Source organism: Salvia miltiorrhiza, chromosome 8 (genome assembly GCF_028751815.1).
Source record: "Salvia miltiorrhiza cultivar Shanhuang (shh) chromosome 8, IMPLAD_Smil_shh, whole genome shotgun sequence".
Lineage (NCBI taxonomy): Eukaryota > Viridiplantae > Streptophyta > Magnoliopsida > Lamiales > Lamiaceae > Salvia > Salvia miltiorrhiza.
The window spans coordinates 52,664,327-52,688,279 of record NC_080394.1 but is presented as its reverse complement, the minus strand read 5'-3'; the positions used below and the strand labels follow the sequence as shown (position 1 = coordinate 52,688,279).

The 23,953-nt window shown below is 37.1% G+C and overlaps 1 protein-coding gene, 2 long non-coding RNA genes and 1 pseudogene across 3 annotated transcripts; 1 reads left to right on the top strand and 3 right to left on the bottom strand.

The window, feature by feature from the left end:
• Positions 1 to 4,474: 4,474 nt before the first annotated feature.
• Positions 4,475 to 6,069, top strand: LOC130999030 (putative UDP-rhamnose:rhamnosyltransferase 1; annotated as a pseudogene).
• A 109-nt stretch (positions 6,070 to 6,178) lies between these two features.
• LOC130999029 (mechanosensitive ion channel protein 1, mitochondrial-like) lies at positions 6,179 to 10,483 on the bottom strand. The gene is made up of 7 exons (XM_057924500.1): positions 10,159 to 10,483; positions 9,197 to 10,010; positions 8,838 to 9,115; positions 8,427 to 8,527; positions 7,892 to 7,999; positions 6,974 to 7,195; positions 6,179 to 6,446 (listed from the first exon to the last, which is right to left on the bottom strand). Exons 2-7 carry the CDS (start codon positions 9,934 to 9,936, stop codon positions 6,348 to 6,350), a joined length of 1,548 nt encoding a protein of 515 aa, XP_057780483.1. The 5' UTR covers positions 9,937 to 10,010; positions 10,159 to 10,483; the 3' UTR covers positions 6,179 to 6,347.
• Positions 10,484 to 11,108: 625 nt separating this feature from the next.
• LOC130999028 (uncharacterized) lies at positions 11,109 to 13,841 on the bottom strand. Its single transcript, XR_009093380.1, has 3 exons — positions 13,565 to 13,841; positions 11,958 to 12,022; positions 11,109 to 11,367 (listed from the first exon to the last, which is right to left on the bottom strand). It is a non-coding gene; the product is annotated as an uncharacterized LOC130999028 (long non-coding RNA).
• A 6,308-nt stretch (positions 13,842 to 20,149) lies between these two features.
• Positions 20,150 to 23,289, bottom strand: LOC130999027 (uncharacterized). The gene is made up of 3 exons (XR_009093379.1): positions 23,139 to 23,289; positions 20,999 to 21,063; positions 20,150 to 20,408 (listed from the first exon to the last, which is right to left on the bottom strand). It is a non-coding gene; the product is annotated as an uncharacterized LOC130999027 (long non-coding RNA).
• Between the last annotated feature and the right edge of the window lie 664 nt (positions 23,290 to 23,953).

The window sequence follows — 23,953 nt, the reverse complement described above, 5'->3', positions numbered from 1 at the left end:
TTTGAGGTTAAGCTTGCTTTTGTTTTATGAAGATTTTGGTAGTTGGTTTAATTTTTTTATTGGTGAGTGATGAACTTGACGTAGACGTATTTAGTCGTTTAAGGCTTAGTAGACGATTTTCTGAAGCTGAACCTGTTTTGTTGATTTGGTGTTTAGATTAGTTAAAACGAAGTAGTATTTTGGTTCATTTACTTTTATGTAATTGAAAGTTTTAAATTAAAATTTTATTTCGGGTTAGTAAAGTTTAGGGTGTTACAGAGTTGCTACTTCAGGAATGGCATGGGTGTTTACTACATGCCAAACAATACAAACGGCTGATGAGGCCAAAGTGTCTAACCGAATACAAGTATGTCGCAAGGAGATGACAAATCTCCATGAAGCAATCCACAAGCCGCTCCTACGCGGGATCAGGGCTCCCCTAATCGAAGCAAGCTTTACCGTACCGGCGGGATTACCGGTAGCAGGGGATTCAAGTACCCCTAGCACAAGTTCTGAGGCTAAGGTGTCAAAACCGGATCCTCAAGAAAAAGATGTTGCTAAGGCTTCACCGCCCGAACCAACATGTCAACCCTCCACCTCTGGGGTAAAAGAGGGAAAAATCAATCTTAGGCCACTGACAGACAAATCTAAGATTGATACTAATGTTATTGAAATATCTCCTGCTTAGCAGATGTACCAGTCCAGATGGGAGAAACTCAATACTAGAAGGGGCATTAATCCGGGATATAGCCGGGTTGATGTTGGAAGAAAATATCCTCGTGTTTGGCTGACCACCAGAGCCAATCCTCAGGAGGTCAAAGAGTGGTATGAATTTTGGGGCGCTAGCCTCAGTTTATACTATGTCTCCAGCCTTCAGCGAAATCAAGGGTCTACCAAGGTGGATCCAAGAAACTATTTATGATGTCTGGTCAAACAACCCGTCCCTTAACAGATGAGACATTCTGGAACTGTATTTTCTTAGCGCGGCACCAGAACCAGTAGGAAAGGGTAACTACGAAGCTTTTCATTTCGTTAAGCTTCGGAGACCCGACACAGAGGCTTTAAACCATATCAAGGCACCCGATCATCAAGTCTCTATTGTCGCTACCTTCCTGGAGGATCAGATCTCCACAAGGCGTGCATGGGGGTTATGGGTTTGTCTCACGGAGATGGACAGTCAAGTATATGTTCGAGTTCTCTCATAATTCAAGACTTGGATTGTTCTTGTTGAACACTATGACAGGAACAACTTCAAGCTTTGCCGAGAATGCCTTTCAAGAGAAAAGACAAACACTTTGGCGCAACAAAATTGCGGGGATTAAAGAGACTTATCGCAAGTTCTGCAATATGGCTCATTTGGGCCATTGGAACGATCACATCTGCGCGGAGTGTCCCACGCAGAAGGAACCAGAGTTCAGAAAAGGCTTCCTCCCGAAGTCTAACAAAAAGAAATTCCGGTCACAACTCCATGAGGACGAGCACCTCAGGCACCAAAAAAGTAAAATGCCCGACAGGAAAAAGGGAGTCATGTGACTCGGAAAAGGGAATCCACTCACCAAAAAGAAGACGACAAGAGTGAGTGGAAAAGAAAATGACGGATCATCTCACTAGAAGTGGGGTAAAAATACAGGAAGGACACTCAACCGACAAAATTGAGTGGAGGAAAAGCAGTCAGTCCTACCACAGTACAACTAGCTGATAATGGAGTAGGGGACCCGGTCACATGGGAAGGCACTAAGAGGTGTCGGCAATAATAGTCGACAAAAGTAGGTGGCTTTCACCATCAAGAGGAGTTGGCCACAAGAAAGGGAATCTGAGGCCAACTACCAAGCAATTATAGAGGGCATCAGACCTCTATTAAACCCCAAGCTCTGGAGAGAAGGACATCTGAAAATTCACAACATCTTCACACAACACGCTATCTCTAGAAATCTATCCTTTGTATTTAAAATTTTATTTTCAGTTTCTATTATGTATACAAGTATTAGCTACTAATGAGTAGCTAAAACAAGTTTGTCTCCTCCCTTAGGGAGATTTTATGAAATAAATTAAATACTCCCTCCGTCCATGAAAGAACTTCCTAGGAGGGAGTGGCACGTGTTTTAAGAAAAAATATTGTTGAGTGTATTAAGAGTGGATAAAAGGTAGTTGAGTGTATTGGGAGTGGTGAAAATGTGTTATAATTAATATTAGGAGTTGTGAAAAGTGAAAAGTAAGAGGATTATAAGTGGTGGGGTATAGTCCAAAAATAGGTAGGAAGTTCTTTTGTGCACATCCCAAAAAGGAAATATATGAAGTTCTTTCGTGGACGGAGGGAGTATTTTATAATTCCACTTTAAACACTTTATTTTTGCTCAAATTTCCGGTTTAGTAAAAAAAATTCTTTCATTTTCCAACAAAATATTTTACGTCGGAACTTAGTGAAGGAGGAAGGTTGCAACCATCCCTTGCGAGAGCGTGGTTGGACGGAGCCTTGGAGGGCAGACGGTCCGTAAAACGCAACAGGTGCTAACTCCTGAAGAAGACCATTCGACTAAAAGTATACCGTTGGTTTATGTTTAGATTAATTTTGAAGTGTTTACGAAAGCATGTTGGGCCATTATTTGAAAATTTATAATAATAAAGAATTCAACAAGGTATTTCTATTCTAAAATTTTATTTTTGGGTATTTTTGAACACTTGTGTTAATGGAGGGGTTGATTTCTAATTCTTAAAAAATTGCCATGTTAAAAATTGCTACAATCAAAAGTTCATGTATTTACACCTAAATTTTAAAGTTCATGTTAAAAACCAAAAAGTGAGTAAAGTTCATGTATTTATACACTAATTACCCTTTAATTAATTTAAATTAAAATTTGACTCATTTTTGGACAAAAGACTCCCTAATTTTTGGACAAAAGATTCCCTGCTACTTGCGCCATCCCCGAGTAGGGTTGTAAACAAATTAAATATTTTTGTTCGATTTGACATTCTATTTAAAATTTTAATATTAGTATTTCAAATTATTCGATTCAATTAGCATTCAAATATGAATATAAAAATATAATATTCGATTCAAATTTAAAATATTTATATATTCTAATATTTATAAGATCGTGCCTCATGTTACACGAAAATTAGGGGGTCTCATTGGAGCGGCCCCCTATATATATATATATATATATATATATATATATATAGGTTCAAATAAGAACCACTAAATAAAATTAGAACGGATAACCATTTTAAGCCATTCGATCATCAAGATCTACGGTGGATGCATCATCTTGGTGGATGAATGCAGATCCTGGATTCGAATCCTGAAGGGAGCAAATTTTTTATTATTTTCGGATGCATTAAATTTAATAGCGAATGCATTAATTTATATAGCAGATGCATTGATTTTAATGGTTCTTATGTTCTCACGATAAGTGTGGTTCTCATTATAACCACACCCTATATATATATATATATATATATATATATATATATATGGGGTGCGGTTCTAGTGAGAACCACAATTTTCGTGAGAACATGAGAACCATTAAAATTATTGTATCTCCTATACAAATTAATGTATCCGCTATTAAATTTATTGTATTAAAAAAAATTGTTTCATTCAGGATTCGAACCCAAGTTCTGCATTCATCCATTAAGATGATGCATTTACCGTAGATCTTGATGATCCAATGGCTTAAAATGGTTCTCCATTCTTATTTTATTTAGTGATTCTTATTTGAACCTCTCCCTATATGTATATATCTTATTTTCAGTCGCTACAAATCCATGAATTATCAATTGAGCATTTTTTGTGTTTATTAGGTAAACATATTAGATATAGTATACCTATATTATTTTATATATTTTTCCCTTCTGAATTTTGAATCGAATAGCATGAAAAACGAATTGCATACTCGAATCAAATTGAATAATTCGAAAAGGACATCGAATCGAATTTAGTATTCAAAATCAAATCAAATATTAAAATATTTTCATAAATATGAATCAAATATGGCGTTATTCGCTTCGCTTAGATTACAATCCTATTCCCGAGCTAAAACGCAAAATCCAAATTACAGATGTGAGATTAAATTTTTACCCCCAACTCCCACATGATTGAAATGCTCGATTTAAGTCCATGAAATGGCCGAGAGATATATGCACTTATTAAGAAAGTGTTTGAAATAGTTTATTTTGGGGTAATTAAGATAGTTGGTACAACTTCCATTATTTGATATCATGCAGGTCAAGCATGATACACGATGGAAACAAAAAATCAGTAACCTTTTTTTTTTTTTTTTTTTTTTGATCGGGCAAAGTCATGTTAGATTGTTAGTAATTAGTTCCCCATCCACTCCAAGAACCACCTTATCTCTCCATTCACCAAAATCCACCTTATATCTCCCAATCTCCAATTCGCTCCCAAGAGGGATCGAACCCGGGTCACTTCACTTAAGTGAGGACCTGGTGGCCAGTGGGCTAAGCCCCCTGTTTAATTGGTTCACAACCTCAAATCAACATCACTCTCCCACCAATTTATACACACACACACACACAGAGTGATCAGAAGAGTTGAAATTAAGGAGTGATATGAATAAGGGTGGAAGAAAAATGGGTGAAGAAAATGAGGTTCATGTTGTGATGCTGCCATGGCTGGCATTTGGTCACATGATCCCATTCTTGGATCTCTCTATTGCCTTAGCCAAATTTGGCATTCATGTCTCTTTCATCTCTACTCCCCAAAACATTTCAAGACTCCCCAAAATCCTACCAAATCTGTCAAAATTCATCGAATTCATGCCCCTTCCCCTCCCCAAGCTCGACTCCGATCCCCTGCCGGAGAATGCTGGAGCCACGACCGACATTCCGGCAGAGAGAATGGATGACTTGAAGAAATCCTGTGATCTCCTCCAGGAGCCCATCAGCAATTTTATTGCTAAGAAGTTACCAAACTGGATAGTGGTTGATTTCTTTTACCACAAGGTGCTTGATATTGCAGAAGAATTGAATATCCCTGTAATATTTTACCTTATAGTAACTGCTGTTTTCTGTTGGACACCGGAGTTTCTGGCTGGTGAGGGCAAAAGGCAGACGAGGACGTCGGCTCAGGACATGACAGTCCCTCCAGATTGGGTTGATTTTCCCTCACAAGTAGTTTGCGGGAATCATGAAGCTACAGCTATGTATAATCTCTTGTATGGTGCAAGCTCATCTGGAATCCAAGATGGAGCACGCGTGACTAGAATAGCCCAAGGATGCCAGGCTTTTGCTTTACGCACTTGCCTGGAACTCGAAGCTGATTATTTGAAAGTATACTCGAAAATCACTGGAAAGCCGGTGATTCCAATAGGATGTCTTCCACGGGAGAAGGTGGAGGAGACGAGAATTATTGGGGAAGAGCCGTGGAATGGGGTCTTTGATTGGCTTGACAAACAAAAGCCAAAAGCAGTAGTGTTTGTCGGGTTTGGGAGTGAATGCAAATTGCAGAGAGAGGAGATTCATGAGATAGCATATGGGATTGAACTCTCCGGGCTTCCCTTTTTATTTATACTGGCAAAGCCTCTTTGGGGTGGTGATGTTGACGAGGTACTGCCCCCAGGATTTGAGTCCCGGACAGCAGGGAGGGGAGTCGTGCAGATTGGATGGGCGCCCCAGAGGGAAATTAATTGGCACATGGAAACTACCTTGTGCTGTTGCCATTCATCATCACTCAACCGTTGGAGACAAGGCTTCTAGTTGAGAAGGGTTTGGCAATAGAGGTTGAACGAGCTGAAGATGGATCTTTTACGAGAAATGGCATTGCAAATGCATTGATAAAGGCAATGGTCGCTAAGGAAGGAGAAGCACTGAGAGCCAGATCAAAAGAAGCTGCTGATGGAATTTTCGCAAATAAAGAGCTCAACCATAGTTATATCAAGAAGTTTGTGGAGTATCTAAAGGATGGGGTTTAAGAAAAGAAGTGAGTTCTAATGGGAGTATTCGCTATGTATGTTTATTTTTCTACAGTTATTCAATGTAATGCTTTTATTTAGTCCAAGGCCCTTTATCTATGTACATCTTCTCTGTTTCCTGAGAATACTAGAAACCAATCAACTAGGGGGCATTTACTTTTGAGAATTAGCCTCGACACATAAAAATAGTAAGGTTCTCACATTTCCATTGACTAAAACTTGAACTCCCAAAAGGTATGTCAAAAAGATAATGGAATAACACAGGAAAATTCAAGAAGGTGCCAACTTACTTTTAGACAATGATAAGATCCTTTAGAGAATTCAAAATCCAGCAACTTCCACTACATAATTTGCATAGTTGTATCTTGTATATTCATCATGTCACAGATGCAAATGAAGCTAACCTCAAAACAAAAGGACTCAAGCACATCCAGCTTATCAACTGATAGTGTCTTCACGAGTACTGCCTAGCGTAGCACCATGTTTCTTGATGATCCTGACAGCATCAAGAAGGATATCCTGCTCTGCTTCTTTGTCCTGCAGCATTTTGGAGCACAATAAGCAGTTGTAGCCAAAAAAAGAAACATAACAAATGTTGCAAAAATCAGGCCATTATTATGAACTCATTCCATGTGTATACTACCCAGTATGTCCGAGATATACTGCCAGTGAATTTTTGAAATTCAGGACTCCAAGAAGCATATGTGGAAAGAAAATGACTAAAAATCAGTAAAAATCACAAATTTCACAAAGCTTATCCTCCTGGATTTCACACGGCAATTTACCATTATACCATTTATGTAAGTAATATGAATGCAGACATGTTGTGAGAGACTGGTCTGAGTTTTGACTTAAATAGCAGGGCAAAAGTCACCTAAGTTTCAAGTATGCTCAACAAACCAATTGTTTAGTCTGGTTGGCAATATGTGTCTTTGAAGAACGACTCTATTATGCATATTTTGTTTAATCTTTGACAAGATATAGGTCCAGTTGAACTTTCATAACTAGAAAGTCAGCCTGAAAAAATGAGAGATTCATGAAGGGAAAACAGTGAAAAGACTTACCACTTGTTTAAGATTGCATCCAAATGTCAGCTCCGCATATGATCTCTCAATTTGAGACAAGAAACAGTAAGGGGCCTCTTTTCCCAAGAACACATTTGAGTGAGATCTGAGCATAGACTTTATATCCTCTGATATTAAAGAAATCTTGTCTATGTCATCAATTTGCAGTGGAATTTGTCTGACCATGGAGCGAAATTTAGCTCGTGACTTATTGACAATTACCTGTAATTGGCAGAAAAACGTTATTCGCTACCCTTCCTTCATGTCCCTCTTTAATAACTGTGAGTCTGATATTTTACTCTTATGATTTCTTAATTAATCAGGCGAAAATTAATTCAGACAGTATTATTTGTTTGACAGAACTTGAAAACTCAACTAGGTGATATGTGGTTTAACTGCTGCAAATTCAAGAAATTAGAGATGGGATGCTGGAGCAAATAAAATGCGTGTACTACTTACAATGATTCATTTGATAAATCTTATACTCCCTGCAATTTGAATATTTGGTCCAGTATTCTATTGTGGGGTCAATCATATAGTCCTATTACTATTATTAATAATTAATAGAGGATTACTTTTTACTGTCATCAACAAAATATGCCCGTTATTGTCTTGACAATTAACACTCTACATTAAACTATTGTATCCAAGCTTCACAAAATAGGGAAATATAAGAAGTTTAGTTATATAACTAATTTCCTAACATAATTCTTATTTTACGTAAGAGGTCAAAGTGGAGGTAAAAATTTGGGAAGGAGGAAGTAATTGGTTGCCAAATAAAAATGACTTTGCAAGAGGCTGGTAGTAGGATTTCAGCCTCAGAATATAAAATAGTTGGGGAATAAAGATGCCTGTAGCAGTAAACAAACAGAAACACCAGAAAATACAACACAGACAAAGAACGAGATTTATGCATACCTGGCTGGAAAACAGAGAATTTGGGACGACAACAGGAAACTTGTCTGCAGTCAGCAATGATGTAGTTGTAAGGCCCATTTCTACAACTTGACCTTCTACAGATCCAGCCTGCAGCAAGAATAGAAGGGAAAGAAAAAAATTACGATTCATCAAAATATCAGAGCATATGTATAATTATCTCTATAGAAAGCTTCATAAGTTACCCAGCTTACAGAAACCCTTATTGGTTCAGGTTGGACTTGGACATAAGGTTTTGTATCTCACTTATTCCGAGAATCAAAGAACACAAGTAGTAAATTATTTGTTTTGAAATAAAAGACACTAGTTAGGAAGCTGAAAAACAAAATCAGAACAAAGACTACAATAATAATGGAAGAACAATGCCTGCTGAGATGTCACTATTTTTTGGCCCTGGTCAACTGAGAGACCATGTAAAGCCATAAACGCAGCACGCCAATTACTATCAAAATCCAATTGAAAACCTAAACTATCAATTGAAAAGAATCAAATATGAAAGCGACAGCCATAGCCATACTTTAATCGTATCACCAATTGAAAATGGTTGTGACAGCTGTACAGACAGACCACTTAGAACATTCCCAAGTATATCTTTGGAAGCAAAAGCAGTGGCAACTCCTGTATGAAGATAAAAAGAAGGTTTGTCAGGACATGATGTTAAGCCAAAATACGTCAATATAGACCTGATCCACAAGACAGAGATGATGTTATTTCGCAGCAATCTTTCACTTATATGGCAGAATAAAAATCAAATTTCCCTTGGAACAATTATAAGTGTAAATAGACTATAATAGCAAAAACAAACTGAAAGAGATACATATTAATGGATGTCTCAAAGCTATCATCGTTTCTAGGATTAGCAGTTATGAATTATACCACAAGTTGGAAGAATTTCATTAGAGAAGAATGAATTTCTGGGCACATTCACCTCCAATGCCTCCCACAGTCAAAACAGATTGCATTGCCACACCACATGCCTCAGCTAAAGCCATTGACCCAACGATAAAGAGTCCTACAGATGAGATTTTGTCTATAGTCAGCAACTGATCTCTCCGGACACCTTCTAATCCCTTAGCAACCAAAGCTCGGGCAATCACACTAGTTTTCCACCGATGAAGAAACCAGACGACGGACATAACAAGAGCGCCTTTCCAAGCCTGTGTTGCATATTGTGAAGCAAAGGTAGTCGGTGCAACCATTCCCCCGCTGCAAAGGAAAATGGATTAAGTTTTTCCTACAAACTCAAAAGAACTTCACATCAAAATCAATAGTGATGGGGTGACTAACACTGTCAAGAAAGCCAGGAAAGTTACAAAATATCGGACTGGAGCCTCCAATGCACCCCAGAAGCTTTCCTCATAAGGAACAGGCCCCCATATCGAACTATTTGATAGCAAAGCACCCGGTCCTTCCACTGAGTACTTATGGAACCGCCTAAATAGCCTAGGCAACAAAGACCATGCCAACATCGTTCCAGCCAAAGTACCCCCGACTGGCACAATCACATCTCTAAGATAGGGATGGGCATCAAGCAACTGCTGAACATGGGGAGCCACTTCATCAGAAGCCTCTTTCGCCTTTTCACCTGCATACTTCACAGCCTCAACAGTAGATTCCCACGCTTCTTTAAGTTTCGGAGTCCAATCACCCCCACCAACACTGACATCACCCGCACTATTTATAACATCTCCAGGAGTGGCACCTTTACCATCACTAGCTGATGAGAAGAAACGGTGATTGATCAAAGGGTTTATCCCAGCAAACGAAAGACTACCCCGATAACTCGAATTTCTCAGAAGACTATTTGAAATACCCAAATCAGAATTGAACCCCCTACAATACTGAGAAAAGTTAGCAGAGCTGAAACCCACAATCCCAGAACCATTTTGATCAAATCTCTGCAAATTGCCCGACTCTCTAGTGTGATAGCATTTGCTCGCATATGCAACAGATGGCCTCACGTCAAATCGAGAAACGGATTTAACAGAATACAATTGCTTCATTCTTGAAATTCTCATTGCGGCCATTTCACACACAGTTTATGTTCTCTTCTGAATTTCTCCTATTTAATCACATGAATCTCAAATATCAAAGCCCAAATCTGCATATATAACAAATAAATAAAAGGGATGAAGCTACAATTGAAAACGAAAAGGAAAATAGGTAGCGTATAGTTGAACAACAAGAACAGAGTGTGTCTTCACAAGATATGCATGCAATAACTGAAAATATAGGGAGATGAAGTAAACCTGTATGATATCGTGCGGAATTTTGAGCAATGAATCAACTACATGGTTGAAGAACCAAATCAAGAGAGAGAGCTACTGTTCCGTCGTCTTGCTGAGCAAGACAAAGAGAGCAAAACTTGGAAGACCGAAGAAAGAAATAAAATTTTTTTTAAAAAAATCTCAAAATCAAAATATATCCGTTTGCTGGTAAATCACAATATATCCAAATATCCATAAAATATTTTCTTTCTTTTTCTTTTTGTTCCGTCACAAATCATATTCCTATTCTTTTGTTTTAAATATGGTCTCACAAAGTACTTTTCTAATTTTTTTTTACTAACATTATAAACTAGTGATAGTTAATAAAACTTTCGTTTAATTAAAACTAATTGTTAGAAGTTTTTTCTTTTTTTGAGGCGAAACCAAAGACTTTATTCAAAATGAACATTAGACTTCTTTTTTAATTTTTTTAATGAATAATGGTGTTATAAATTAAGGTCAATTTAGAAGATGTTTAATGGACGGATGGAGTATAAATACTCAATTATTAACTATATCATTAATTAGTTTCTAAGAGGACACCAAATGGTGCAAACTCCTGTCTACGAACAGTGAGGTCTAGAAAAAAAAAAAAAATTGTATCATTAATTAAGTTTTTCTTTTATCTTTGATATCTAGTACTCCAGTTAACATGATTGTTCAATTAACATTCCTAAAAATAAAAGTTGGGATCTATATAACATAATAACGACTATAGATTGTTGAAATGGTAACTTTCAATTCTAATTTTTCACATTCCCTCAAAAAAAATATTATATTTTTTCACATTTACATTTATGAAAATTAATCTTAGTAAATATAGTATATTAAATTGTCACAGCCCACTATCCCAATGACGGGTTAACCGGGGTTATGACTTGGGGTGAACAATAAGAAACGGAAATTAAAGGGGATTTACTAAGTAACCAACATTAATAACAAACTAGTGGTATATATATATAACCACTTGGGTAATTCACAAATGAGTCTGCCATAACGACTAGACCCCAACTGAAAGTTAATTAAAATGAAGTAGTAATAAGTTCAAGTAGAAATGATAAATAAGTCAGAGTGTTTGCAGCGAAAAAAACGTGTGAGTTATGCATATGGAGATGCATACTCAAGGTTTCATTACATAAACATCAAAAGGGAAATCCGCTCAACACCGATCCATTCCATCGCCTGCTCAACCTGCACATTTAGAAATACATGCAGGGCTGAGTATAAAAATACTCAGTGACATAAGCCGAAAATACAACATGCATACATATATAAATTGAACTGCCAACAGTAACACACAGGGTTTTCTTGAATGACCTGCGCTTACTAAAACATTTCATTCATTTTCATAAAGGTGGATGCGCATCCCATTTTCAGTCTATATGATCCATATCTGTCCTTTCTGTCACGCGCCGGGAAGGAGGCCTCCTTACCACGGACGCCAAGACCGGTCGCAAGCGACTCGCGGTCTCCATGAGTGTACACGTTAACCCTAGCTAGCGACCTTTGTCTAGCATAGGATCCCAATTGGATTTCCTTTAAAGTTGGCGAACCAACACAGATAGGATACATATAAAAACATAAACATTTTTGGCAGTCAATCATTTCATAAACTTTTCATTTCATAAACATTTTCATTTTCATTTCATAAGAGTCATTTATCATTTGGGCATAATAATAAACTGAAATTAACAGTTAAAATCATCTCATGCATATATTCGTATAAGAGGCCTACGACACGTAGGGGATCTCTATATACGTATAGTAAAAGTAATGCCCACCTCAATTGTTCTTAAAGCTGGCGTGGAGTCGTTTCTTCTTCGGCTTCACTTTCTGTCGCCCGGACCTTCATTGATGAAGAGTCGATAAGTTCGTGAAGAAATTGTCATAAGACAAAGTCTAATTCTACGTGCCTAGGGTATCTTTTAATGTTTTAGGGTTCTAGCATCCATAATTCGTTACATTAAAGACAGTCAAAAATCAATCATACCTCGTCTAATCTCATTCAAACACATAGGCAACACAAACACATAAGGCACATAAGAATCACAATCAAACATCATCAAAACATGCTCTGTTTTTACACTGACTCAACTTCAAAATTTAATCTGTTCTGACTCCGACATCTCCTGGACTCGAGACTCATACCGAAAGAAAGATCTTCGAGTCTAGTTTCATATAAAAAAAAAGTAGAGTCGAAAACTCCAAGTGGTTTGAGAGATATGACGTTTTTACCACGATCTACCATGTTCGGCAGTTTTGAACAATCGAAAACTTAGATTTTTGAAAAATAGTAAACGTTGTCAAACTGGGCTCAACTTTGGTGGATATCTAGCTAACACAATAAGGTTAATACCATAAAAATTTGGAAATCTAGATCACACAAGAAGCTACTGAAATGAATGACTCTTTCCTCTGTTCTCTGAAATTCTCGGTAGTAATGTGCAGTTTAGGTTTTGCATTTTAAAGAAGTATCAAACGAAGTTGGAATGGCTTGAAATTTTACCAGGGTACTCAAGACTCATGTAGGGACTTGCTATAAAATTTTCAAAGCTATTAGACATCGACAAACCGTCGATCACAGTAGGTCAGTAGGCCTACGAAATTCATATTTATAAGTCCTTAAAAAAATAATTTATATAAATCAAGAAATAAGAGTTTAATCCCAAAAATATTCATTAAAAGTCCATCATAATTTAAATAAAAGAACGGACCTCATTTAAAATAAATAGTCCCAAACTTGTTACGCACATATACTAAATCTTTCATGAAACATCCTTTAAAATAAACTTTGATACATAGAAAATAATTCAACAACTTGAGCTCTTAAGAGGTTGTTTTGCAACAGACATCAAATCTGCCTCGGATCTCCAAATGAGGCTCCAAAAGACATTCTGGAAACTAGACATTTCAAGGATCATTCTCCAATTTGAATCGAATGAAAAAAAATTCAAACGAGCAAGATATGCCCTCTCAAAGATGGGTATTTAACAAGCAAAAATATGAAAATTTCAGATTTCCAGATTACAACCAAGTCAGTGGGCTTTCTTTAAAAATTCATATCTCCCTTTACAAAACTCCACTGGGAACCCCAAGGGTCAATCTGGAAACTAGGGAGAGATCATAACACTCTACAGTTGGATTTACTCCAAGAACATTCATGGTTTAGAAGATATGACTGTCTAAAGTTCAGTGCACAACACTGCCGAGCAGTGTGCTTATGGCAGATTCGCTGCCTTACCTCATGCACGGTTTTTCACCCAATAAACTCTACCAAAATAATCATCCAAAATCATAAAACATATCCTCACATAATATAGCACACAAATGTGTAAAAATCCATGGCCATAAAGCATTTTCAGTTGAGAAAAAGCAAAGAAAAACTCACCCTCGAAGCACAACCTTCACTCTATAGTTTTCCCACACTCTCCCTTGCTTTGCTACTTCTCTTTGGGCTTCAAAGGCTTCTATGGAGTGTGATAATGGTGGGAGAAAAGTTGTGAGAGTGGGAGAAAGAATGTAGTGGTGGGGGAAAAGGAGTAGTGTGGTGGAGAGGTAGGAGTAGTGGTAGGGAAAAAGATTAGTGGTAGGGAAAAGAAAATATTAGTGATGGTAGGGAAAAAGATTAGTGGTAGGGAAAAGAAAATATTAGTGGAGGATAATGGGGTGTTACATTAAGTAAATATAAAAATGTGGTGTAGTAATAACCCATGTGTAAGAAAAAAAAATATATGTAAGACTAATCATCAATTAATAAAATGTTATAGCATAAAACTCTTGTGATCAAAATTAGAATAAATAGCACTAACATTAGTGCACTCTCTCAATTTATAAATACATCATAGGAAAATAATTTGAGAAAAATATTGATGGAAAATTTTTATAACTCATCATTCCTAAATTTCTCGGTAAAAATAAATTAATACATAAATTTTTTTTTTCGATTTGAAAACTCAAAATAAATCTTTGAGCTCCATCATTCTCTTAATGGACTCAAAATATATTTTGAGTGCATCATCCGTTGAAATAAAAATAAAAATAAATTATCACGTATGTAATCATCAAATTCACATAAGTCCGTATTTTATTAATGGATGCTGAACCCTAATTACCATAAGAAATCCTTAAATCAATAATTAAAAGTCTATAATCCTTAATAAAAAGTCGAGGCATTACATACTATCCCCCTTAACATAAATTTCGTCCCGAAATTTGTACCTCAGAAAATAACTCTGAGTACTTCACTTTCCTGTTAGACGGTAGTCTATTATTGACCATGATATATTCATAGGTCCCTTACTATCGGTATTGACTTAGTCCTTAGTACCTGAACTTCCCGATCTAAGATAGATTTGGATCTTCCTTCGTAACTCAAATATTGACTAATAATAATGTTGTTCTTATGGATCATATGCTTTGAATCGTAAACATACTTCTCTATTTGCGACACATGGGATACATTACGCACATTCTCAAAGCTTAGCGCTAACGCCAACCAGTAAGTTATTGGGTCTATCCTTTCTACAATCTCGTATGAGCCTATAAAACGGGGTTTAGGTTTACCCTTTACACCGAATCTAACGATTCCTCTTGATGGAGAAACCTTCAGAAAAATTTTCTTTACATCCTCAAACTATAGGTCCTTTCGGCGCTTGTCAGCATATGACTTCTGTCTATCCTGGGCCTCCTTGATTCCTTTTTCTGATTTGACGGACGATCTCAATCATCTCGCCATTTCATCCCAACAAAGTGGTGATCTATATTTCCTCAGGTATAACGCCTCATTTGCCAATCTATCGATAGTCGATTGATAACTGGTATTATATGTCTCACAATGAGTGGCAAAAACATGTTCTCAGCTTTCACCCCGGTTTAGCTCGGTCGTCCTCAACATACCTTATTAATAATTTCTATGTCGTTTAAGCGGAACTATAATGACTAATATCTCTAGAGCATTCTTAAGGCAACTTAAACAGTTTGTAAGGAGACCAACCATTTCGAGCATGTAGGCAGTCAGCCTAAAACGTCGTTATAAACTTTTATTCATTCATCGAAAGAATCTCGAGTCATGTGGGCATTGACTGCCCCCTTTCGTGACAACATTTGCTTAAGTATGATGGATTCGAAAAAAAATCCATCTCGACAACGAAATTCATTGGTTCGTTAAGGGCTCAGTTTGTCCCAAATACGACATTAAGCTTGACTTTATGAGCTCGAAGACTTAAAGTAACAATGTGATATGTTGTAAAACCTTCACTTGCTAGCACGCAAGACATATTTCAACAAATGAGGTTACATCTCGTTTCATTCCTCCTAACTAGAATTTTTCTAGATCTTAATACATCTTAGTACTTCCTGGTGACAGTATATGGGTGCCATGGCTTTATCTTATTCTTAAGTTCATTGTCATGGACATGCATATCTTCCCTTCAAAGAAGATAGTATTATCTGATTCGTCGTTGTAATTCTTGAAACTTCTTATCCTTATTCTTCCTCGTAGCTTCTCCATCTTTTCGTCCTTCCTTTTTGCTTCTACCACCATTTTTCTCAAACTGGGTATTGTCGCAATAACACTCGCTATTGTATTAGGTGGTTTAATCACTTCTATCCTCATCTTGTCAAAGTTTTTAATGAGTTCATCTTCCCTCGTGAGAAAGTATCCTAACTTAGACGAGACTTTAGGACTCAATGCATCGGCTACTACATTGGCCTTGCCTGGTTGGTAGTTAATACCACAATCATAATCCTTTACTAGTTCGAGCCATATTCTTTGTCTCATATTCAGATCCCTTTGCTTGAAAAAAAATATTTCAAGCTTTTGTGATCGGTGAATATCTCACACCTAACTCCGTATAGGTGATGTCTCCATATTTTCAGTGCATGCACCACTGCAGCTAATTCTAAATCATGGGTTGGATAATTCAGTTCATGTGGTCTAAGTTGTCGCGATGCATATGCTATCACCTTTCCCTCTTGCATTAACACACAACCTTGTCCATTTTTCGACGCATCCGTGTAGATCACATATTCCCTGTCTGGTTCTGGAACTGCTAGCACTGGTGCAGTAGTTAACATGTCCTTGAGCTGCTGAAAACTTCTCTCGCACTCATCAGTCCAAGTATACTTGATTCCTTTCCCAAGTAACTGCGTCATTGGTCTTGCTATTTTTGAAAATCCTTCAATGAATCTTCGATAGTAGCCAGCTAATCCTAAGAAACTTCTTATCTCATTTGGAGTTGTTGGTGACCTCCATCCTTGTACTGCTTCAACCTTGATACCTTCTGACCTTAAGCCAAATCTCACATTTAGTGAATTTGATATAAAGACATTCACCCCTTAGTGTTTGCAATGCGATTCTCAATGTTTCTTATATTCTTCTTAATCTTGGAGTAGATAAGGATATCGTCTTTGAATACCAAGATGGACTTATCCAAGTAAGGATAGAATGCTCTGTTCATGAGGTCCATGAACACCACTGGCGCATTTATTAATCCGAACAGCACAACTACGAATTCGTAGTGATCATATCTTATTCGGAAAGCCGTTTTGGGTATATCTTCATGTCTAACTTTTAACTGATGATACCCAAACTTCAAATCGATCTTAAAGATTACACTCACGCCTTTGAGTTGGTCGAATAAATAATCCTCAAGGTGCCTTCCTTCTTCTTGACAAATAACACAGGCGCTTTCCATGGGATACACTAGGTTTGATAAAACCTAGGTCCAATAATTCCTGTAATTGGATCTTTAGCTCCTCCAATTCCCTTGGAGCCATCCTATAAGGTGCCTTGGATACTGGTGCTGATCCTGGTTCAAAATCGATGGTAAATTCTACTTGTCTATCGAGTGGCAGCCCTGGTAAATTTTCTGAAAAATATCTCAGAATTCCCGTACAATCTCTACGTCTTCAATTATCCCTTTGGTCTCAACTCCTCCGATCAGGTATACCAGGAAAGCTTGGCAGTCTATCTTGTTCATCATCTTCCTCGCTTGTAAGGCTGAAATAATTGGTATCCTGTTCCCCAGGTTTATCTCAAAGCATCCATCCCCGAAAAGTTAAAAACAATCTTCCGCTCCTTGCATAAAACTGTGGCGTAGTTCTTAGCTAACCAGTCAATCCCTAGGATTACATCAATGTCCTATATTGTATAAACTGCAAGTTGTTTACTATGACCTTAAATGATCCTATGTTTACCTCTTGGTTTGAGTAAGCATGTGTTTCTATCGTCGCCCCTCCTATGGGTAAAGAATTTCTCATGTCCAGATTAGCCCTTTTCAGGTATGAGTTTTAGGGTATTTGCACATGCACTTGCAGAGAAAGAATGCGAGGCACCCGTATCGAACAGAAGTATAACAGGTGTGTTGAGTAGCGTGCCCATACTTATTAGGTTTCCTTGTTTGCTTCCTTATTTATTCTTGTGCGGGGCATAGGTTCTAACTTAAGGGGGTTGTGGTGGATAGAGTAGTTGTTGGCCTAGAATGACCCTAAATGGTTGTGCTTGACCCGGTTGATTCGATCTTCACATCCCTCCTTGTGGCCTCGCTTGGAAATCTTTAGCAAAATGGCCCTTCTGACCATATTTAAAACATGTATTACTATCATCCAAACATATATCATAATATGACTTGGAAAACTTCGGCCATGGAGGTACCCCAGGCTGGCCCTACTTATCCTTAGCAGGTCCTATGTTTGTTTGATGTCCTTGTCCTTGCCTTTGGGCACTATGTTTCCTACCAAGGCCTCTTGCCATTTCGACTATCATAGTAGTCTTGCCTTCGTCCTTGATCATTTGCTTCCTGTGTTGAGTTTGGGTCGAGCAAATCTCGGGCCTACTACCTCGGCGTCCAGAGCTTGGCTGAACAATTCAGAGTTCATAAACTCAGTATAATTGTCGAGTACCTTAGGCCGGAGTGAAACTTGTCTATCATCTTTTCTTCTATGTCCACCTACTGTGGGGCCTAACGGACATGCTGCAGAAAATATGGTCATACTTGGTCATATCCCATCTTGTTTTGCTTTGGATTAAACACTTCTTTTCCTTTCCTCTTATAACGGCTATTAGAAATATAATTGTCATATACCCCCGTCTGAAAATCTTCTAAGACAAGTCTGACAGCTCTTCTTGAGTCATCGCTTTTCTTTTGGCCTTCAACCAAAATCTGCAAATTCAGTCAATTGGAATGCAACACAGAAAGTCGTTCATGTACGCAAACTCTATATTACGGTCTCAATTTGGATTCTGAATTTCTATCATAATGAGTGGTCGATAATATTCATAGGACAAAGACTAATCTCAACTAATTTAAACACAATGAGAGACAACTATACAAAGCTATAGTTTGGGTGGTATACTAGGTCAGTAGACTAATACTTCTTAGTCTTATCGATAAAGGGAATCTACTATGACAACTCACGAGTTGCAAGGCTCAAAATCAACACAACATCAAAGCAAGGTGTTGTAGAAATTGTTCAAGAGATTCAAAAGAATGACCAGAGGTATGAAATGATTAACTACAAGGTCGAACAAAATGACCTCGAGTAAGAACCCGTCTGGCTTTTCAACCGAAAGTTGAAACATATAGGTTTTCAACCCAAAAGACGTCTACTGAGATTTGGATCATGTGGACTGGCCAGGTCCAACATCATCACTTTCCAGTCACACGGGAAACATTGTCCCGAACTTGAGAAGTCGTGGACATACTATACATAACGAAACTTGAGTTCGTAGTGGCAGCTTAAAGCTCAAACTTAAGGTTCTAGTCCTATTGAACTAGACTCTTATTCCCCAAGGTCTACATACAGACAGTCGAACCATATTTTCTTATATAACTTGTAGTCCCAAAGACATGGGCAACAGTCCAAAGGCGTGTATACTGAGCTATAACAATTCTTATGTCGTCGTCAAAAGCTATACTAAAATCCCGATATGCCCGGGTAGTCTCTGCTGGGTCAAACGCGGAGCTTTCCTAACTATCGGAATATGCCTGGACGTAACCCTCTTTAATAGATAAGGGAAAGTGTGAGTCTTCTTATACGTAAGTAGACGTAAAACTCTTAAATGTACAAGGTTATGAACATACTATGCATAACAAAACATAAGTTTCATTAAGACAACTAAACTTATTTTAAGGTCTTCTATTCTAGTGGACTCGGATCCCATTTCCCATGTATGTCACAAATATATATATAACCCGCAGACAATCAAATCACGCCCTTTTTATAATCTATCGTGTAACATAAGTCGATTCGATGTTCCATCGTGTGTAAACATTCGAACGTAGAGACTTATGTTTAAACCCTTGATGCAATGTTTGCCTTGAATTCATCTTGTATCATCATTCCGTGCTTTTCCTTCAACGCGTACATGTCTTTTCATTCCTCTTTGTAATTCAAAAGAACCATTGTTTTCTTGTGGAAGCTGAAATGCTCTAAGTTCTCTATCATTCTTCTAAATCATCACTTCAAGAATCTAGATTGTAGAGATATCCTACTAATCCAGCAGTCTATGTTCTTTTAGAATCGTGATCATGCAACTTATAGCAATCTATGTTTTCTGGGGAAAGCATGTGTCAATTCTCTATCATTCTTCTTATTATATCATCATAACTGCAATGATATGCCATGAAAGGCAAAACATTCAACATTTCATCATAGCATGCTCTTTACATAAACATCTTCATGAAACAGTTTAGAACAATAACATCTTTAAAACGTTGTAACTGCAGTTACCTTTTTCCTTGATTGAGCACGATGCAATGGAGTGTTGAGCGGTGTCGTATTAACCCACGTATGTCTAGTGAATCAAACTAGACTTGGCTTTTTAGAATAAGGTTTCTAGTGCCAGAGCAAACGAACTGCTCTGATACCACTCTGTCACAGCCCACTATCCCAATGACGGGTTAATCGGGGTTATGACTTGGGGTGAACAATAAGAAACAGAAATTAAAGGGGATTTACTAAGTAACCAACATTAATAACAAACTAGTGGTATATATATATAACCACTTGGGTAATTCACAAATGAGTCTGCCATAACGACTAGACCCCAACTGAAAGTTAATTAAAATGAAGTAGTAATAAGTTCAAGTAGAAATGATAAATAAGTCAGAGTGTTTGCAGCGAAAAAAACGTGTGAGTTATGCATATGGAGATGCATACTCAAGGTTTCATTACATAAACATCAAAAGGGAAATCCGCTCAACACCGATCCATTCCATCGCCTGCTCAACCTGCACATTTAGAAATACATGCAGGGCTGAGTATAAAAATACTCAGTGACATAAGCCGAAAATACAACATGCATACATATATAAATTGAACTGCCAACAGTAACACACAGGGTTTTCTTGAATGACCTGCGCTTACTAAAACATTTCATTCATTTTCATAAAGGTGGATGCGCATCCCATTTTCAGTCTATATGATCCATATCTGTCCTTTCTGTCACGCGCCGGGAAGGAGGCCTCCTTACCACGGACGCCAAGACCGGTCGCAAGCGACTCGCGGTCTCCATGAGTGTACACGTTAACCCTAGCTAGCGACCTTTGTCTAGCATAGGATCCCAATTGGATTTCCTTTAAAGTTGGCGAACCAACACAGATAGGATACATATAAAAACATAAACATTTTTGGCAGTCAATCATTTCATAAACTTTTCATTTCATAAACATTTTCATTTTCATTTCATAAGAGTCATTTATCATTTGGGCATAATAATAAACTGAAATTAACAGTTAAAATCATCTCATGCATATATTCGTATAAGAGGCCTACGACACGTAGGGGATCTCTATATACGTATAGTAAAAGTAATGCCCACCTCAATTGTTCTTAAAGCTGGCGTGGAGTCGTTTCTTCTTCGGCTTCACTTTCTGTCGCCCGGACCTTCATTGATGAAGAGTCGATAAGTTCGTGAAGAAATTGTCATAAGACAAAGTCTAATTCTACGTGCCTAGGGTATCTTTTAATGTTTTAGGGTTCTAGCATCCATAATTCGTTACATTAAAGACAGTCAAAAATCAATCATACCTCGTCTAATCTCATTCAAACACATAGGCAACACAAACACATAAGGCACATAAGAATCACAATCAAACATCATCAAAACATGCTCTGTTTTTACACTGACTCAACTTCAAAATTTAATCTGTTCTGACTCCGACATCTCCTGGACTCGAGACTCATACCGAAAGAAAGATCTTCGAGTCTAGTTTCATATAAAAAAAAAGTAGAGTCGAAAACTCCAAGTGGTTTGAGAGATATGATGTTTTTACCACGATCTACCATGTTCGGCAGTTTTGAACAATCGAAAACTTAGATTTTTGAAAAATAGTAAACGTTGTCAAACTGGGCTCAACTTTGGTGGATACCTAGCTAACACAATAAGGTTAATACCATAAAAAATTGGAAATCTAGATCACACAAGAAGCTACTGAAATGAATGACTCTTTCCTCTGTTCTCTGAAATTCTCGGTAGTAATGTGCAGTTTAGGTTTTGCATTTTAAAGAAGTATCAAACGAAGTTGGAATGGCTTGAAATTTTACCAGGGTACTCAAGACTCATGTAGGGACTTGCTATAAAATTTTCAAAGCTATTAGACATCGACAAACCGTCGATCACAGTAGGTCAGTAGGCCTACGAAATTCATATTTATAAGTCCTTAAAAAAAATAATTTATATAAATCAAGAAATAAGAGTTTAATCCCAAAAATATTCATTAAAAGTCCATCATAATTTAAATAAAAGAACGGACCTCATTTAAAATAAATAGTCCCAAACTTGTTACGCACATGTACTAAATCTTTCATGAAACATCCTTTAAAATAAACTTTGATACATAGAAAATAATTCAACAACTTGAGCTCTTAAGAGGTTGTTTTGCAACAGACATCAAATCTGCCTCGGATCTCCAAATGAGGCTCCAAAAGACATTCTGGAAACTAGACATTTCAAGGATCATTCTCCAATTTGAATCGAATGAAAAAAAATTCAAACGAGCAAGATATGCCCTCTCAAAGATGGGTATTTAACAAGCAAAAATATGAAAATTTCAGATTTCCAGATTACAACCAAGTCAGTGGGCTTTCTTTAAAAATTCATATCTCCCTTTACAAAACTCCACTGGGAACCCCAAGGGTCAATCTGGAAACTAGGGAGAGATCATAACACTCTACAGTTGGATTTACTCCAAGAACATTCATGGTTTAGAAGATATGACTGTCTAAAGTTCAGTGCACAAAAAGAGTTCGAGTTTGGCAGATTTAGAACATAAATCGGAAAAACCACTTTAGGCTTCACCAAAAATTCTAAAACTGAACAAGTAAGTTCCCAACATGTCAGTGAATATTCAGTAGAAAGATAGGCTTGAGAATAAAATATTTAAGTCGGCCTTTGCCACCTCAAAGTCGTAGGTTTGTAAAATCTACTGGATGGTACAAGGAATAAGAACTAGATTTCAAGAATTTATACCGGTTGTTTCCCTTACTCAAAAATGGTGAGACCGATGTCAAAAGAAAGATACGGGAGTCTAGAGTGACATATTCAAGTTTCAAAGGTTTTCACCGATTGAAACTTTACTTATGGCCTCCCAAAGATTGTTTACCAAAAATGTATTCCAGATGGGCAGTGATGTTTACAAATTCATAAATAAATCATAAGAGCTCCAAACCTTCTGAAATTTTACCAAAGTATAGAAAACATATGAAAGATGATACACAATTAATTTGGGAAGTTGTGGGAACCTTTTGGATGGCTGGAATCGCCTTGCAAAACACTGCCGAGCAGTGTGCTTATGGCAGATTCGCTGCCTTACCTCATGCACGGTTTTTCACCCAATAAACTCTACCAAAATAATCATCCAAAATCATAAAACATATCCTCACATAATATAGCACACAAATGTGTAAAAATCCATGGCCATAAAGCATTTTCAGTTGAGAAAAAGCAAAGAAAAACTCACCCTCGAAGCACAACCTTCACTCTATAGTTTTCCCACACTCTCCCTTGCTTTGCTACTTCTCTTGGGGCTTCAAAGGCTTCTATGGAGTGTGATAATGGTGGGAGAAAAGTTGTGAGAGTGGGAGAAAGAATGTAGTGGTGGGGGAAAAGGAGTAGTGTGCTGGAGAGGTAGGAGTAGTGGTAGGGAAAAAGATTAGTGGTAGGGAAAAGAAAATATTAGTGATGGTAGGGAAAAAGATTAGTGGTAGGGAAAAGAAAATATTAGTGGAGGATAATGGGGTGTTACATTAAGTAAATATAAAAATGTGGTGTAGTAATAACTCATGTGTAAGAAAAAAAAATATATGTAAGACTAATCATCAATTAATAAAATGCTAGAGCATAAAACTCTTGTGATCAAAATTAGAATAAATAGCACTAACATTAGTGCACTCTCTCAATTTATAAATACATCATAGGAAAATAATTTGAGAAAAATATTGATGGAAAATTTTTATAACTCATCATTCCTAAATTTCTCGGTAAAAATAAATAAATACATAAATTTTTTTTTTCGATTTGAAAACTCAAAATAAATCTTTGAGCTCCATCATTCTCTTAATGGACTCAAAATATATTTTGAGTGCATCATCCGTTGAAATAAAAATAAAAATAAATTATCACGTATGTAATCATCAAATTCACATAAGTCTGTATTTTATTAATGGATGCTGAACCCTAATTACCATAAGAAATCCTTAAATCAATAATTAAAAGTCTATAATCCTTAATAAAAAGTCGAGGCATTACATAAATACTCAATTTATTAACTTTTCT

Coding starts and splice junctions, on each gene's coding strand:
- LOC130999029 (XM_057924500.1), bottom strand. CDS start 9,936: ATGGCCGCAATGAGAATTTCAAGAATGAAGCAATTGTATTCTGTTAAA. Junction 7,196..7,891: donor ATTCTCTGTTTTCCAGCCAG/GTATGCATAAAT, acceptor TGCCAATTACAG/GTAATTGTCAATAAGTCACG. Junction 6,447..6,973: donor GATGCAATCTTAAACAAGTG/GTAAGTCTTTTC, acceptor AAAATGCTGCAG/GACAAAGAAGCAGAGCAGGA.